This window comes from Myxine glutinosa, chromosome 10 (assembly GCF_964187855.1).
Source record: "Myxine glutinosa chromosome 10, kmMyxGlut1.1, whole genome shotgun sequence".
Taxonomy (NCBI): domain Eukaryota; kingdom Metazoa; phylum Chordata; class Myxini; order Myxiniformes; family Myxinidae; genus Myxine; species Myxine glutinosa.
The window spans coordinates 74,109,923-74,129,123 of NC_136270.1; the positions used below are offsets into that span (position 1 = coordinate 74,109,923).

The 19,201-nt window shown below is 42.8% G+C and overlaps 2 protein-coding genes across 2 annotated transcripts in view; one reads left to right on the forward strand and one right to left on the reverse strand.

The window, feature by feature from the left end:
* The window catches only part of MOB4 (MOB family member 4, phocein), a 456,882-nt gene that overhangs the window by 416,703 nt on the left and 20,978 nt on the right, over positions 1–19,201 (reverse strand). The gene's annotated exons all lie outside the window — the stretch shown is intronic.
* The window catches only part of LOC137434082 (uncharacterized), a 96,227-nt gene that overhangs the window by 34,511 nt on the left and 42,515 nt on the right, over positions 1–19,201 (forward strand). The window contains exons 11-16 of the mRNA XM_068126737.2: positions 5,432–8,993; positions 12,531–12,634; positions 16,881–17,053; positions 17,162–17,203; positions 17,777–17,845; positions 18,081–18,147. Coding sequence (XP_067982838.2) covers positions 5,432–8,993; positions 12,531–12,634; positions 16,881–17,053; positions 17,162–17,203; positions 17,777–17,845; positions 18,081–18,147 — 4,017 coding nt within the window. The remainder of the gene's footprint in view (positions 1–5,431; positions 8,994–12,530; positions 12,635–16,880; positions 17,054–17,161; positions 17,204–17,776; positions 17,846–18,080; positions 18,148–19,201) is intronic.

The following is a 19,201-nucleotide window of genomic DNA, read 5'->3' on the forward strand; positions in this document are numbered from 1 at the left end:
AGTTGCGTGAAGGATGAAGTGGGACAAATCGTTGTGGACCCAGATGGAATTAAAGGAAGATGGAAAAGATATATGGAAATGCTGTTGAATACAGAGAATGAATGGGATGGCAACATAGAGAGTAACCCAGTTTTAGGACCGGCAGAGAAGATAACTGAGAAGGAAGTTGAGGAAGCGATAAAAGCAATGAAGAGTAGAAAAGCGGGAGGGCCGACGGGAGTTGTGAGAGATATGTTGAAGGCAGCAGGAAGTTGGGGTGTGAAGAGAATGACAGAGATCTGTAATCTGGTGGTGAAAGAAGGCCGCATTCCAGTGGATTGGGAACTGAGTACCCTCGTCCCTCTATACAAGGGGAAAGGTGACCCTCTGGAGTGTGGCTCGTACCGAGCGATAAAGTTATTGGAGCATGGAATGAAGGTATTGGAAAGGGTGTTGGAGAGGAGGATAAGGAAGAAGGTGAAGATCGACGAAATGCAGTTTGGATTTATGCCAGGAAGAGGAACGACAGACGCGCTCTTCATTGTGAGGCAGTTGCAGGAGAAGTACATGGAGAAGAGGAAGAAGTTGTTTCTTGGGTTTGTTGATCTGGAGAAAGCATTCGATAGGGTTCCATGCGAAGTATTGACATGGGCATTGAGGAAGTTAGAAGTGGAGGAATGGTTGATCAGAGTAGTGATGGCACTGTACAAAAGAGCGCGCACAGCTGTAAGGACGAAGGACGGGAACAGTGGTGAGTTTGAGGTGAAGGTGGGAGTGCATCAGGGTTCGGTACTAAGTCCACTACTATTTGTAGCTGTGATGGAGGTGCTGGCTCAGAACGTAAAGGAGGGTTTACCGTGGGAGTTGTTGTATGCAGATGATCTGGTGTTGATTGCGGAAAGTATGGATGGACTGAAGGAAAAGATGAACAAGTGGAAGGAATGTATGGAGACAAAAGGTCTGAAGGTGAATATAGGAAAGACAAAGGTGATGGCAAGTGGTAAAGCATGTGGTGAGGTGGAAAGAACTGGGAAGTGGCCATGTGCTGTGTGCAGGAAGGGTGTCGGAGTGAACTCCATTCAATGTACAATGTGCGCTGAGTGGGTTCATCAAATATGTAGCGGTCTGAGAGGGTCATTAACCAGTGTGGCAGCTACATTCAAATGTAAGGTGTGCACGGAGGGAGCTGCAGATGGAGGAAATGTTGAGTTGGATCCTGGAGACGGCCTGAAGCTGGAAGGTGTGAAAACAATTTGCTACCTCGGAGACATGCTGAATGGAGAAGGTGGATCAGACTCGGCAACGGTTGCCAGAGTGAGATGTGCATGGAAGAAGTTTCGGGAACTGAGTGGCATGCTGATGAGGAGGGGAGTGTCGTTGAAGCTGAAGGGAAAGGTGTATGCTGCATGTGTGAGAAGTGTTATGATTTATGGGAGCGAGACATGGGTAATGAACGTAGAGCAGCAACGAAGGCTGGAAAGGGTGGAAATGTGAATGGTTCGGTGGATGTGCGGAGTATCGTTGAGAGAGAGGAGGACAAATGATGAATTGCGAAAGATGATGGGAATAGAGCCTGTGATTGATGCTGTGAAGAGAATCAGTTTGAGATGGTTTGGTCATGTGCTGAGGAAGGATGAAAGTGACTGGTTGAGAAGAGTGATGGAAATGAATGCAGAAGGAAGTAGAGGACTGGGAAGACCGAGAAAGACTTGGCTAAAGATGGTGGAAGAAGAAATGCCGGCAAGGGGGTTAACGAGGAGAGATGCAGAAAATAGGGCAAAATGTAGAAGATTGTCATGGGGACCGCAAGGCTAACCCCCGCTCTAGCAGGGAAAATGGCCTTAAAATGCATGTTGTTGTTGTTGTTGTTGTTGTTGTTGTTGTTGTTTGTAGACAGTGTGGTGAGTGTGACTCGATTGAGTGAAAGGTTGATGATGGTGAAAATGATGATTGAAAAGCTCTTGGTGAACGTCATCTCGAGATATGCTCCGCAGGTCGGTCGGAGCGATGAAGAGAAGGACAAGTTCTGGTGTGCACTAGATAGATGGAAAACGTGAAAGCTGAAGTTGTTGTGGTAGGAGGAGACCTAAATGGACATGTGGGAAGGAGTATAGATGGTTTTGAGGGAGTTCATGGGGGTTACGGATATGGTGTGAGGAATGGAGAAGGTGAAAGGATTTTGGAGTTTGCTGATGTCGCTGGTTTGTTGATTTGTTATACTCAGTTCCAGAAAGAGGATAATAAGCTTGTTACATACACGCCAGGTGGGTCGACGACAACTGTTAACTACCTGATGGTGCATAGGCGAGACAGGGGGCACCTCCGGGACACAAAGGTGATCCCGGGGGAGGAGTCCGTTTCACAGCACCACTTGGTTGTCTGCGACATAAGGGTGAAAGATGCGAGAAGAGCTCGGCAGGTGAAGTACCAACCGAGAATGAAGGTGTGGAGGTTGAAAGAGGCAACGGTGAGGGAGGCATTAAAAGCGAGGCTGAGTATGGTAGAGGATGATGTGGTTGAGCTTGAAAGTGGTTGGAATTCAATGAAAGATAGCCTCTTGGGAGCCGTTGGTGAGGTATGTGGATGGACAAAAGGACCACCGAGGCACTCGGAAACATGGTGGTGGGATGATGAATTTGGAAAGAGGATTGACGAGAAGAGGAAGAAGTTCAAGGAGTGGCAGAAGGCGAAGGGTTCGGGTGCAGAAAAGGCAGAGCATGAAAGTTATAAGGCAGCCAAGAAGGTTGCAAAGAAAGAGGTATCAAAGGCACAGGAGGCATGTAGGAAAATGTTCGGAGAACGCTTGGATTCGGAAGAGGGTCAGAGAGCGGTATTTCAGGATTGCAAAGCAGATAGCGAAAGAGAGGTGTGATGTGATGGGGGTGAGTTGCTTGAAGGATGATGTGGGACAAATCGTTGTCGACCCAGATGGAATTAAAGGAAGATGGAAAAGATATATGGAAATGCTGTTGAATACAGAGAATGAATGGGATGGCAACATAGAGAGTAACCCAGTTTTATGACCAGCAGAGAAGATAACTGAGAAGGAAGTTGAGGAAGCGATAAAAGCAATGAAGCGTAGAAAAGCGGGAGGGCCGACCAGAGTTGTGGGAGATATGTTGAAGGCAGCGGGAAGTTGGGGTGTGAAGAGAATGACAGAGATCTGTAATCTGGTGGTGAAAGAAGGCCGCATTCCAGTGGATTGGGAACTGAGTACCCACGTCCCTCTCCACAAGGGAAAAGTGACCCTCTGGACTGTGGCTCGTATCGAGCGATAAAGTTCTTGGAGCATGGAATGAAGGTATTGGAAAGAGTGTTGGAGAGGAGCATAAAGAAGAAAGTGAAGATCGACGAAATGCAGTTTGGATTTATGCCAGGAAGAGGAACGACAGACGCACTTTTTATTGTAAGACAGTTGCAGGAGAAGTACATGGAGAAGAGGAAGAAGTTGTTTCTTGGGTTTGTTGATCTGGAGAAAGCATTCGATAGGGTTCCACGTGAAGTAGTGACATGGGCATTGAGGAAGTTAGGAGTGGAGGAATGGTTGATCAGAGTAGTGATGGCAATGTACGAGAGAGCGCGCACAGCTGTAAGGACGAAGGACGGGAACAGTGGTGAGTTTGAGGTGAAGGTGGGAATGCATCAGGGGTCGGTACTAAGTCAACTACTATTTGTAGCTGTGATGGAGGTGCTGGCTCGGAATGTAAAGGAGGGTTTACCATGGGAGTTGTTGTATGCAGATGATCTGGTGTTGATTGCGGAAAGTATGGATGGATTGAAGGAGAAGATGAACAAGTGGAAGGAATGTATGGAGACAAAAGGTCTGAATGTGAATTTCGGAAAAATGAAGGTGATGGCAAGTGGTAAAGGATGTGGTGAGGTGGAAAGAACTGGGAAGTGGCCATGTGCTGTGTGCAGGAAGGGTGTCAGAGTGAACTCCATTCAATGTACAATGTGCGCTGAGTGGGTTCATCAAAAATGCACTGGTCTGAGAGGGTCATTAACCAGTGTGGCAGCTACATTCAAGTGTAAGGTGTGCACAAAGGGAGCTGCAGATGGAGGAAATGTTGAGTTGGATCTTGGAGACGGCGTGAAGCTGGAAGGTGTGAAAACATTTTGTTACCTCGGAGACATGTTGAATGGAGAAGGTGGATCAGACTCGGCAACGGTTACTCAAGTGAGATGTGCATGGAAGAAGTTTTGGGAACTGAGTGGCATGCTGACGAGGAGGGGAGTGTCGTTGAAGCTGAAGGGAAAGGTGTATGCTGCATGTGTGAGAACTTTTATGATTAATGGGAGCAAGACATGGGTAATGAACGTAGAGCAGCAACGAAGGCTGGAAAGGGTGGAAATGCGAATGGTTCGATGGATGTGTGGAGTATCGTTGAGAGAGAGGAAGACAAATGATTAATTGCGAAAGATGATGGGAATAGAGCCTGTGATGGATGCTGTGAAGAGAAACAGGTTGAGATGGTTTGGTCATGTGTTGAGGAAGGATGAAAGTGATTGGTTGAGAAGAATGATGGAAATGAATGTAGAAGGAAGTGGAGGACGGGGAAGACCGAGTAATACTTGGCTAAAGATGGTGGAAGAAGAAATGCGGGCAAGGGGTTTAACAAGGGGAGATGTAGAAAATAGGGCAAAATGGAGAATATTGTCATTGGGCCCGCAAGGCTAACCCCCGCTCTGGCAGGGAAAATGGCCTTAAAATGCCTGTTGTGTCTGTTGTTGTGTCAATCAAACCCAGGCCTCTCACTTGTGAGTGGTGTGTACTTTTCAAATATGCCACTAAACTGTATCCAATGCAGTTCCTGCATATATCCTGTACAAAACAATACTTTTTACATGTTATACAATTCCAAAATACAGTACATATTTAAAATTAGGGCATTTAATAACTTATTTGAGTGTCAGATCGAGATCGACCCGATGATGATGATTTAATAACACAGAGCCTCACTGGGGGTAGTGGTCTCACACACTCACTTGCTGACACACAGACCAATTACAGTAGCCTTTCCTGTCGCTTCGGGAACGGGCGAGGCTAATCCTATTCCGGCAAAATGCAACAGCAATTCGTGAATGTACACATGTATGAAAACTCTATCAAACAATGAAAGTGGAGTATTGTATTGAATTTTGTTGAAAAATTTAAAATCCAGTTTGCCAATGGCAATTACATTGCTTCAAAACAAAATGGATAACATAAAGCTGTTTCTCATTAAAATTATAGTATATCTCGCTTCTGGTCCTATATCTAATTTAACATTGTTTGTATGGCTCTGGCCTTGTTTTTTATGCATTCATCATTGAGTCCGTTAAATTGGACTTCTGTATGTACTGTATTTATTTTTTGCTTGAGGAACTGATGCAGCCTGTGCTTGATGTCACATTGGATAAAAATTAAAGCAATCAATAATTAACGTTTAATAATTTATTTGTGTATACTCAGGGTTTCAAGAGCTGGAAGAAGCAATGCTAAAAGCTGAGCAGGCAGAGGAAGAGATGAAGAAAAAAATAGAAGCGACACGTGTCGAGATGGAGGAAGAGATGGTGAGAAGGGTTGAAGAGGTACAGAGATTAAAAGAGGAGGAGATGGAGATGATGGCTGAGCAAACACAGACAGAGATGAATGAGAACATGCACAAGCAGATGGAGGAAATGAAGATGAGGATGGAGGAAGACTTTCACAAGAAGATGGAGGAACCAAGAAAACAGTTGCTATCAAGCAAAGAGGAAGTGTATAGTCTGAACCTTCAATGTAAAGAGCTAGAGAATGTGGACTCTGAACTATCAGAAGCAATTATAGCTAAAGAAGAGATGGAGAACCATCTCAAGAATATGGAAAATGCGAGCAAGGAGCAGCAAACTCAACTAGAGGAGAAAAGGAAAGAGTTTGAAACAAAATCTTTGGACTTCAAGAACCTGAATGATAGGTATCATGAGATGCAGGTCAAGTTGACTGAAAGCAACTCATCTCTGGCAATGAAAGAAATAATGATTGCTGAACTGCAGGGTAAAGGAACTGAGCTAAAGACAAATCTTGATATATCCATTCAAAAAGCTGAGTCTCTTGAAGAAGAATTAAAAAAGCTGAAGAAAGGCCAGGAGAGTGATCAAAAAATGCCTGAGGCCCTTGAAGATCAATTGGATAAACTTGAGTCACCTTTGCTTTATGTGCAAAAAGAAAAGGATGACATGGTCAAAGGTTTTCAAGATGAAAAGACTTCCTCATCAACGGTACAATTAAACCTGGAGGATGAAATTGAAGCAATAAAATCTGAGAAAGCCCGGTTTGAAACACTTGTTCAAGATTACCAACAACAGATAAAGCAATTGAATGAGGACCATGAACAAGAGACGATGAAAGTAGGGAATAACATCAGGCAAGAATGTGACAGGAGAATTGGAGAGCTTTTGTCTTCACATGCACAAGAACAGGAAGGTCTGCAACACACTATTGCAGAGCTTAAAATAGAAAATACCGGTTTTCAGGTATCTGCGGAGGTAATTTCATCTGCTGGTGATGTGTTTCTGCAAGAAAACCAAACCAGAATATCCCAGTTGGAAAGTGACCTACAACAGATGCAAGAAAGGCTGTCATCTGCACAATTTGAGGAACAGAGCTCCAAGATAAAGTTTGAAAAGGAGGTGGAGCACCTAAATTTCGAATTGAATGCAAAAGAAAACGATATGTGTTTGTTGCTTCAGCAACACCAGATTCGGGTAACTGAACTGGAAAGCATGTTGTCCACAGCACAGGTTGAGCACAAAACTCAACTTGAGAAGCATGATATTATTGAAAAGAACCTTAACCAAAAGATTGAGGACATAAATGAACACTTTAAAAATATACTTTCTGAAAAAGAGAGTGGATTTAATAAAGAGCTTAAGCAAAGGCAAACTGACCTGGAAAAGAAAGAGACAGAGTTTGCTGAGAAGATTGCAGACATGTTGAAGTGTAATTCTAAGGGTATGAATGAAGAAGTTGAGATTCTGAAAGTAGACCACGAGAAACAAGTGGCTCATTTGAAAGAGCAAAATGTGCAAGAACAGCAAAAAATTGATGACAGGGCCAAGCAACGACTGGAAGAACAATGTGAAGAACACGAGCATCAGCTTTCAAAGCACAAACAGAGAGTCGAAGAGCTTGAAATAACGTTGAAACATTATGAGGTGGAGAAAGAACAAAAAGAAAAGGAAATTGAAATTTCTGGAGAGAGGTTTAGGGAAAATGAAAAAGTTGTTCAAGATCTCCAGCATAAGCTTGGACAGCTCGCAGATGAGCTTCAGGAACTTGAAAAACAACGTGACTTGCAAAGTAAGGAAAAGGAAGAGTTTCAAAAGAAAAGTAAAGAGTTAAATCAGCAGCAACAAGATCAAGAGACACAACTCAAAAGCAGACTGGAAAAGCATGATTTTCAGTTTAAGATATCCTGTTCTTTATTGGAAACCAATATGATTAGCCTTTTAGAACACCTTGGCCAAACACTTGAAGATCGGATCGTAACTCTGAGTAAAAGAATGGAAGGTTGCAAGAACATGGTGGATAAATTCCAGGTAATTCTGTTATCAAAAGAGAATAGGGTGAATGCACTTGATGCCAAAATTGTATCCCAGAATGAACAAATAGATACACAGAAGCAAGAATTAGCAGAAATTCACCAGTCTCTGCAGAATAATGAACTAGCTCTGCAGGAGTTCAAAGCGGTGCAGTCACATTGCATTAATCTTGAGAGTGAGTTAGAACTTTCGAAAAAGCATTTATCTGACAAAGAAAATGAAGTAATACATTTGCAAGAAGATATTAACCAACAGATGACGTCATCTTCTGAACTTTGTAAGCAATTACAAGATAAGGATATGAACATAGTTGGTCTGCAGAAGGACATTGATGAATTGCAGGAGAAATCCAATAAGGACAATGAGATGTTGGTGTCCAACATGGAGGATCGACACAGGAAGGAGCAGGAGATGCAAGAATATGTTTTGCTGCTTAAAACAGAGATATCTAATCTTGAAGATCAGAAACTGCAAGCTGTTGAACAAGTGGAAAGGTACAAAGAGCACATAGAAACACGAAAGCTTGTTACTGTACAACCAGAAACTTGTCTTGAAGAAAAAGAGAGTGGTGCTGTAACCTCAGAGCAGCAACAACAAAATTACTTGAAAGTGATTCAGAACTATTCTACTGAGATGCATGAGTCGTCATTAGAAGCTCATGAGCAAAGGCTAATGGGGCAAGAGTTGGCAGACGTGAGGGCTGAGTTGGTAAAGAGAAATAACAGGGTGATGGAACTGGAGAAGATGATAAAAGGAGCGGATGTTGAAAAGGGCCTGGAAAGTAGCCAGCAACCACTGACAGAAGCCATGGCAGAGAATGACATTTCATGCAAAGTAAACCTGGAGATGGAAGTGATTGAGGAAAAAGCTATTGGAATACAGTCTAAAAATACAAACTCTAAGAAACATGCAGAGCTGAAGAGGAAAGTTGTTCAGCTGAAAAACGAGGTAGATGAGAAAGATAAAAAGATGGCTGAACTTCAGGACGTATTAGCACAAATGGAAAGTAGGGATCTAGCATTGACACAAGAGAAAGAGTGTGCAGGTGAGGAAAATCTTGAAAGTTTGAGGTCCAGGATTAGGCAGCTTGAACAAAAAAATACAGAACTCGAGGATGTCCATACTTCGATGACAAGAGAGTTGGACATCGCTCGAGATGAGACAGAAAGGATATCTATGATAGCAGAAGAACCAAAGGCCAAGTTGATAAACGTTTCAACAATGATTGATAACGATATTCATCGGCAAGATGTGGAGAAAAACAACACATGCATGAATGATGAAGAGAAGATGCAAAAAGAAGAGGAAGTAAAACAAAATGAAAGTACAGAAAAGAACGATGAAATTGTGAAGCTAAGGTTGGAAGTAGGGCGCTTGCAGAGATTACTGGAAGAACTGCAGGAGAGTCGGAAGCAAGAGCTGGAGGCAGCGAGGATAAAGCAACGTTTCTTGTAAGTGATCTTTTATTTACAAGTCCTCTCTTGCACGCAACATTTTCCATAGGGCCTCATTGTGTGATCCTCAATATCCTGAAAAATAAAATTTCACGAAACTTTAAACAGTCAGCACTGAGTATAGGTTAATGAGAGTTCCGTCATGCAAATATCTGAAAATAGAGTGAAACCAAATTTAAGGAAAATGGCAAATAATATGAGCCTCTGAGAGCATAGAGTGGATGTTCTGCACTTAAGATTTTAATGTGTATTTGGCAGACAATAATCTAAACATTAAGTAGCCCAAATTACTCCCTCCCTCTGTCTGTGATGCTGCACCATTATGTCTTGCGCTAGGCTTTGCATATACGGACATGCATGTCACCCCAGTGTCCAGTACTCAACCCATCTCATCACTTCACTGATGAAAGCTGAACATGTATATGACTATTTGACATCCATAGGCGATGGGCTGAATGCCAGACGCGAGGCATCGGGATGCCAGATTTAGTAAGATGGCGGTGTTATAAGACAGCATTATGTGTAGGATGCCATTACTGCTTTGTCTCTCGCTCGGCTAGGCCTTTATGCCGATGTACTACTGTGTTCAAAAAGTATCCGACCTTTATTTTTCGTGCGTAAAAAAAAAAGAAGCTAGGGAGGCATTGATTGGTGCACGTATGTAGGCGATCCTAATGCGCACGCGTGAATTTTTTCCCACCTGCAGAAGCTGTCATTCGACGGCAGACCGCCGATGAGTGAGGACATGTAAGTGAGCGCCGTCGGATTTTCGTTTTTGACAAAATGACGGAAAAACTTGAACAACGCTACTGCATCAAATTTTGTGTAAAGCTTGGCGATTCCCAAGTGGAAACGATCCGCAAGATTCAACACCGTTCATTCCATTATGAAGGAGGATTTGGGCTTCAGGAGAATCTCAGCGAAGTTCGTACCAAAGCTGCTAACGATTGAGCAGAAGCAACTCCGTTTGGAGATCGCACAGGACATGCTGGAGACTGTGAACAGCGATCCCAGCTTCCTCAACACAGTGATCACTGGCGATGAGTCCTGGGTTTATGGGTACGACCCAGAAACCAAGTTGCAGTCATCACAATGGAAGCATCCAACATCCCCGAGGCCAAAAAAAGCAAGGCAGGTCCGCAGCAATGTCAAAGTCATGCTGACAGTTTTCTTTGACTCAAGAGAAGACATCATGCGGAATGCGACGGACCAGCTGCGCGCCATCCAAAAGAGGCGTTCCAGCGCTGCTTCCGACAGTGGCAGAACCGTTGGGAGAAGTGTGTGGCAGCCCAAGGGGACTACTTTGAACGAGATTATTATAAAAATTTTTTTATCTGGATGCGAGTATCTTTTATGAACAAAGGTCGGATACTTTTTGAACACACTACGTATTATTCATGACTTGATGAGAATTGCATTTTGCACCTTGGAAAAAAAAAAAGAAGAAGTAACATACAAGTTCATAATATTGTTTTTTTTGGTGAATAAGTGTGTGTATTACTAAAATTAACGCTGGGTTGTGAGAAGTAAACTAGTAATAGGCATCCCCCGCCATCCTTGACCATGTTGTGAAAAGTCGGCCAAGTCCCTCCTCATTTTTTTTCTTCGCCCTCACTTTTCACCTTTAAATATATATAAAAATATATATTTAAAGGTGAAAAGTGAGGGCGAAGAAAAAAAAAAAAAAAATGAGGAGGGACTTGGCCGACTTTTCACACCATGGTCAAGGATGGCGGGGGATGCCTATTACTAGTTTACTTCTCACAACCCAGCGTTAATTTTAGTAATACACACACTTATTCACCAAAAAAAACAAACAATATTATGAACTTGTATGTTACTTCTTTTTTTTTTCACTTTTCACAATCACTTTTCACCTTTATTCCCTTAAATTAGTTTTCTCTGCAACAGCTTGAGCGATTAACATGAAACTTTGAACATAGGACTGCCTACTCATGGAGAATCGTTTTAACAAAGTTCCATGACGATTGAATGTAAAATGCCAGCCAGTGTTCCAAAAAGTCAGTTTTCTGTAGGCATGGGTTGCAGGGTGTTTCATGTATCAGGAATAAATGGTGTCGACCTCACTTCTCTCAGCCTCAGTCGAACAAAGTGTTTCTGGATTTTATTTTTTTTGCAAATATTGACCATCAATAAACTGTATTACTGTACTGTAACGTGTGTGTGTGTGTGTGTGTGTGTGTGTGTGTGTGTGTGTGTGTGTGTGTGTGTGTGTGTGTGTGTGTGTGTGTGTGTGTGTGCATACTAGCATTGAACCTGTCGCTTCGCTGACGGTAGTTGAACAACAACTACCATCAGCGAAGCGACGGGTTGAATGCTAATAACAATTGATAACCTGAACGTAAGTGGGTATGTGTATTTGACCGAAAATCTGAGCACAATCATATGAACATGCTTACAAACCACCGTTTAGAGGCCATTTTTCCCCGCAAAGCGGGGGATGGCTGTGGTTGTTGTTGTTTTTTGGTCACCTTTTTGAAGCAATGTTTTACGGCCGGATGCCCTTCCTGCCGCCAACCCTGTTTGTCGCCTTTTTACGACACACAGGGAATTACCAGTGAACTGGTACTCAATTAGCCGACCTCGGAAGGATGACAGGCTGAGTCAACCCCCCTGGCGTTAATTCAGCGATCGACCGGGATTCGAACCCAGGATCCTTGGATCCTAAGCTGGCACCCTAGCCGCTAGCCCAACACCAGGCTTCATATGAACATGCTTACCTTGGTGAAAATCTGATTGCTAGGCGTAGCAATTTGACGTTTATTTGGTAGGATGTCTGCAGATTACATGGATAACAGAAATACATTGTGGCACATGGCTTTCATTGCCAGCAAAAGCTAATTTAGAGGATTTGTTGAGCTAATGAGAGACCCGGAGTACATAAAGACTGTGGGCACTGCAAACTTTGTTCGGAAAAACAAGACAAAACCAATGGGGAATTCCTATTCTATTTGCATAATTTAGGCAGTTGGCAGCAAGAGTCGATTTCTTTCCATAAGTTTGAGATCGATCTTTGACAACGTAAGACCGGCTGTAATAGTTGCTAGGCTGTTTTCAGATAGCTGAAGACAAGTTTAAGTCGGACACCCGCATGTGCCATCCTCCATAAGTGCTCTTCCATTTTCAACTCTTCTTCTCACCTCCTCCTCTCTTATGTGCCTTAGAGTGTCCTCTCCTGTCCCCTTAATAATTGCTTGGCTCCAATCATATATGTATGGTAATTTGTGGTACTTTTCGTCAATAGTGTGTGATGTCAGGGTGCAAGTGCAATTGTTTTGATTTTAGGATGGAAATATGGATCACAATAAATGGGCAAAATTACTTTTTCCTGCATCGAAATTTTCTTGTACATACTTGTAATATGAGAATATTTAAATCCTCCAATAAATTTTGCTCATAATCGTATCATTGTTACAAAATCTGTTGCAAGCACACAGCCAAAATCTGTTTCTAATTTTCAAAGTTTGACGTTTTGAGATCATGTCAATTTATCCTTTTATTTCATTCAACCAGGCAGCAGACATTGCCTCAGGAAATAAGGGAACACTCATGCTCAAGCCTTGGATTTGACAGAACAAGTGAAGAAATTGTAGCGGTGGAGGAAGAAGCCCCATTCGGTAAATGCTTTCGATTGAAGAGCCAGTCATTGGTGAAATTACTGGTTGATTCTGTGATTTACAAAAAATACTTGTATTGTTTTTTTAAATCGAGAATATAGAAATCTTTGAATTTATCCATTTAATTTTTTTTTTTAGAAGGTCTAGGCTCATGGAAGAGCAATGTGAGGGAGGATATGAACTGATGATGGGTAACAGCTGAGACCTCCTGTCCCAGGTCTGAGCGTTTTGGACGTTGGCTCATGCGTGCCTCCTTGCGGTTCATCAAAGCTGTTTTCCAGACCAGATCCATCGTGTCTTTCTGTCTGTAGTTTAATTCCTGTGTTGTTAGTTGTGTTTTTATCCATGTGTCTGGCTTACTCCTCAAGGCCTCAGCTAGCTAATGGGCATGCCAATTCTGCCTCTGCTCTGATGCTACATGTCTCGTTCTGCTTTCTTTATCCCGAGTGTTCTTTTTTCACACTCCACAACTTAATTTTTTTCCCCTCTTCGCTTAGAAAAACAAAACGGTGACGACACCATTTACATCTCTCTCTCAGCCAACATGGACTAACTTTATCTATCCATCCCAACTGTCTCTTCCTCATATGTGGTGATTTCAATTGTGACAATGCCATTTGGCTGGGTGTTGATACCTCTCTCTCTCTCTCAACAGCCATGGCACTGCAGCAAAAGACTTGTGTGACTCCATGGGTCTGACCCAATCTGTGACCTTTCTGACGCAGATTTCTGCCAATGGCAAATCCTCCCTTGGTAATGACCAATTCTCCTGCTAATGTCTCATGTTATTCTTCTGCTCCAAATGGTTCTTCTGATCATGTGCTTGTGAGTGTCAACACCTTTCTAGCTAGTTTCAGAGAGTCGCCTCGGTGTCTGCAAGTCTGGCAGTTCACTCAGGCTGACTGGCAGGGACTGCAAGCCGCCATCTCACTTCAGGATTGGTCTCCTACATCTGCTGCCCTTGATATTAAGTTGGCCATGGAATTCTTCCACAGAAACCTGCTGTCTCTCATGCACAAATCGCTCCTATCTTCAGTTATCCTACCCATCCTCCCGCCCATGGTACACTGAATCCTGCGCTGAGGCAGTTGCCTTGAAATAACTTGACTTCTCTTCCTGAATGGGAGATCCTACCGAAGGCAATCTCAAATCATTCCACAAAGCCTGCAGGTGTGTGTTTACTCTCAAGAGAGCCAGAAAATCCAAGCCCCAGATTGAATTTTCAAACTTGTCTCCCTCCTCTAAAACCTGGTGGTGCCTTGCTAATTCTGTCTCTGGAGCATGCTCCCCTTCCATCACTTCCCTCTCATTGAATGCCACTGTAGCCAACTCCGTTCATGAGAAGGCTGAATTCCGCAATTCTGTGTTTGCTTCCAAAATTTGTGTCCACAACCCCTCGCTCTCTGCACCACCATACTTAGTTGCACCCTGGACTCTTCCATTTTCACCTAAGAAGGTGGAGAAGTTTCTGACAACCCACGACTCTTATTCTGCAACTGGACCGGACAGCATCAGCTCACGTGTCATAAAAACCTGCTCTGCTGTTCTTGCACATCGTCTTTATGCTTTGTTTACCCTATTTTTTTTTGTATTTTTTTTTTTGTATACAAGATCGAGGCTCGTGAAAGAGCGAACATTAATTACACAGAAAGACAAACCGACACATAAAACATATAACATCGGGAGCGGTAGACAAGATGGGGAGAGAGGGGGAAGGACACAAACACAACATTTGAGAGCAGGGACCGAGAGACATGGAGACATCGAGAGATCTGTGGGAGGGAGAGGGCTTTGGGGGGGAGGCATGGGAAGGGGGGTGGGTGGGAGAGGTATAAAACATATGGACACTGCCAGGACTTCCAGGAAAGAAGTTGGAATTTCAAACAAGGTGGATGTAATTTGCCCTTCGTCATTTTCCATCTGCTTGGTAGTCAGCCAATATGGCTGTTTTACATAAACATGGTGGAAAACCTGATTCCCTTAACTACAGACCAATTAATCAGCAAGGTCATGGAATCCATCATCACAGTCAACATAAAATCTATCCTTTTCTCCAATGGCCTGATCTCAGACCATCAGTTCGGATTCAGACCAGGTCACTCCACTTTGGACATGCTGCTTCTGCTCTCACAACAGTAGATGTAGGGCCTCAATCGACATGAGATCAGGGCCGTCTCTCCAGACATAGTGCCTTCAGAAAGTATTAACACCCCTTGACTTTTTCACATTTTGTTTGTTACAACATGAATTTAAAATGGATTAAATTGAGATTTTTTTGTCAATGATCTATACATAATACTCCATCATGTCAAAGTTGAATTTTGTTTTTAGAAATTTTTACAAAATAATTAAAAATGAAAAGCTGAAATGTCTTGAGTCAATAAGTATGCTATCAGTACTAAGTATGCTATTCAAAAAAAATATTCCATAATAAATGCCAAGTCTGTATATATACAGTCTGTATATATATATATATATATATATATATATATATATATATATATACACACAGACTTGGCATTTAATATGGAATATTTTTTTTTTCTTGACTTGGGTTTACTTTCTTAACTCAGTATATCAATCTGGTGAGTTTCTTTTACACGTTGGTGATTTATTTGTTAAAAGAACCATGTCACTGATTGTCTGTCGCAGCAAGAAGTCAACAACAGGATTATATCACAGGTGGCGTGGCAAAAGGTACGGACAGGTGCATTTGACGATTGGCTTCACAGTCGGGTATACAAGGGTTGTTGCGTTCTGTATTAGTGGAAAACAACTGCTGCACGTCTCCAAAAGTTATTGCCGCTTCCTCTGGAGATGGTCCGTCAACTCGACAATGCTGTTTGTCATGGAGTGGTGGCTTTACGAAATTAAGGCATGAAACAGCGTGCTATCGCTCGGCAGTATGGCATCACTCAAGGTCAGGTGTAAAAGATCCTGAAACGAAATGCTCAGAGGGGTGTCCATACTCCAATACCGAGGCCAGGACGTCCCCGCAGAACCACAAGGAGGGATGATCGCCAGCTGCACCGGTTAGTCCGCAATGGCCGTACCAAGTCAGCTAATCGGCTTAGGGCTGAGTGGCAGCAACTGACAAATGTGCCTGTATCCAGAAGGCTAGTCAACCAACAACTGGTTCAAGCAGGCTATCGTGCCAGGCATCCCCTGAGAAAGCCACACCTGACCAGACAACACCGCCAGCGCCGATTGTAGTGGGCCAGAGAGCACCGTCAATGGCAGCCAGGACACTGGAATCACGTGATCTTCAGTGATGAGTCTAGATTTCTGGTCTATCGTCAAGATGGCCACGTCCGAGTGCGCAGACAAGTGCATGAAGCCTACAACAAAGATTGTATAGTGCCAAGAGTCCAAGCTGGAGGTGGTGGGGTGACCGTTTGGGCTGCTTTTCATGCAGGGGGCAAAACTGACCTGGTTGTTCTGAATGGAAACCTGAACCAGTTCAAGTACAGGGCCATTCTGGAAGAAACATTGCTTCCATTTGCTCGTGCAGCCTTTGGAGGAAACTTTGTCTTCCAAGATGACAATGCACGGCCTCATCGTGCTCGCATGATCCAACACTTTCTAGCTGACCGTGGTGTCGTGCATATGGAGTGGCCTGCCATTTCCCCGGATATGAATCCGATAGAGAACTTGTGGGCAGAATTAACGCGTCAAATCGACCACTTGGACCAGCAGCCGACCTCTGTGCGTGAATTGCAGCAGGCTATTGTCACTGCATGGCAAGCGATTCCTGTCCAAACCTTGGCAAATCTCGTGAACAGCATGCCTCAACGTGTACGTGCTCTCCTGAATGCTCGTTGGGGGTTACACGAAGTACTGAACTGTAATTTTACTGTCCGTAATCCCAGTCGTAATTTAACTTTTGTTTTTGTTAAAAAATTTTTTGGCTCATGTGCAAAATAAAGAGATACTTCTGGAAAACGTACAGAAGTTTAACACAGTACTGTCCATGAATTGAGTTCGATATCAGTTTACATCACTTTCAAGGATCAATTTATTTGTTTCGAAATGTCAAATGTGGTTTTTGTTTCTTTTAAAGGTCACTATAACAAAATCTAGAATAATTTCAACATAATTCCAATGAACTTTTGGTTCTAAGACATCTTGAAAAGTAAGTGCACCCTCACAAAAAAAAAATTCCATATTAAATGCCAAGTCTGTATATATATATATGAATGAAAAAATGGAACTGTTGGACCTTGGTCTGCACTTTGGTTATCCGTAGAAGTTCAACTGGCAAATGGAGATGCTGGTGAAGATTTAGGTGCCTGGGAGGTCGAACCCCTTCCAATGGAGCTCCAAGATGCAGTGTCAGTGATGCAGGAGACAGGGCTGGCAAATGGCCTTGGAGGGAAGGAAGAAATTGGATTGGCCACAGAGATCAGACAGTTGGAGAAGGTGAATGGAACAGTAGAATCAAGATGTGTGTGGATTTTTGATTGTTGTAAATTTAAATTGAAGCGAATAATGCCCATAGTCATGCTGTACTATGTGTGCCTGTGCCAGGATGTGCAGACAAAGAGTCAGCTCTCGGTGGAAGATCTGCAGGTGAAGTCACAGAACACGTTGCTTCTTTGTTTAATGCTGGAGGATTGTAAAGGAGGCAGGTGGTGAAAAATGATTGTTTTGTACACATTTTATTAACCTGTTATTGTTGTTTCTTCACTTGCTTGCTACAAGTTGCAGCTTCGTATTGGCAACAGCTCAATTTGTAGTGGTTTCGACCTTGGGTTATTTGTGTTGAGGTTAGAATAACACTTGATATCTTTATTTTTAAACGCTCCTTTTGTGCTGGCAAGGTGCTGTATCTTGGCAAATGCCTTATGGCAGGGGATATGCTGCACCGATTGCCCCATGTACCTGTATTATATGAACAATTTCACTGCATTTTTGGTGAGACTAGATCTTTCTTGTAGTGAACTCTGAATTGCAGGTTGGATCCTCAACCCATAATGATTTAACGTTTAACCTCTTCAACGTTGGTCAAGATTTTTCCTAAGTTGATAGCTTGCTTACCCAGGCCTTGACAGATTGAATCGTTTTATAATTGTTCAGATTTTATGTCAACACCCTTTCCCTCCCTCACGCAACAACCTTCCTTTGTCTTTGAATTTATGTCAGTCTCTTCTTGCTGAGCGTACAAGTCTTCTGGCTGAGACCCGTCTGAACGAACAGGAATTGAAGGAGCAGGTTTGTGTTATAATCTGTAATTGGACTAATCGCTCTCATTCACGTTCATATATTTGTTAATTGCCACTCTAACCTCTGACCAAGCCAATGCACACATGCTGTTGAAAGGCATCTACCTGAGAATTATTTTGTACAACTAATCTAAAACTCCTCTTATTTTAAACACATGTTGATCCCAATGCATTGGGTTCGCTTATGTGATGTTTGTGGATTTATATCTCCTTGTTTGGCATAGGTTCACTGCTTGGAAGATCAATTGAAGTCGTATATTCAAATAACAGGAGTGACGGCACATGACAGAGGTATACTCTATTTGGAATTCTTATCCTACAAGATATTGTATGTCCTCCATATTTTGCTGAACCAGACACTTTGAACAAACTAGCACAAAGATTTTGGGTGACGAATTTGTTTGCTGTACCATGCCTACTGAGCACCTGACCGTGTTCTATATGATGTTATGATGCCAAATTCAAGTTGCATTTATGATGATTATTTTTCTGTTGTTTTCTCATCATCTTAGATAACATCATGTTGAAGTATCCTGATCTCTTGTAATGCCCTTATAGTACATTTCATACACAGTCGGACCCTGCTATTCACGGGGGATACGTTCCTGGAAAATCCGCGAATAGCGGGGCATTGTTTCAATGGAAAAAGGGGGGATAGGTTCCCGAGTCGCGAAAATCTGCGAACAGAGAGGACTAAACCGTGAATGGCGAGGCAAAATCCACGAATGGTCAGGCAAATCCCGAGAATGCCGACGATAATCTGCAAAGGTTGATGGAAGTCCTGGAAATGGCGAGACAAAACCCACGAATGTCGACGAAAATCGCGAAGGTTGATGAAAATCCCGTGAATGTATGCTGCGGCATTGTTGTAATGGGGAAAAGGAGGATACGTTATAGGTTCCCAGGGGTTCCTGATTCATAGAGGAAATTTTTAAAGTTTAAAATGTTTTCCACCGCAAATGCACATGATTACAGTTTCACAAAAAATGGTTGCAAATTTAAAAAACGACAACACCATGTACCATTTCCAATTTATTGAAGGAATGCGCTTACAGTTTATTAAAAGTGCGTAACCAGCTTAACCATACCGTACCGTGAAAGTAAAAAAAACACAACACAACACCATCATGTACCATTCAAAATTTTTATTTTACAAACACGCAACTTTCAAATGATGATGATGATGGTGATGAATTTAAATCCCATGAATTCCTCGAACTCTGAGGATGACCCAAATGATAGTCCTGCAAAGTCGTGCACTGAGGGAGAGGCAGGACAGGAAGGAGAGGCGGCAGTTGAGGGTATTGGGTAGGATGCTGGTGAGGACACTGAGAGGGCGGCAGTA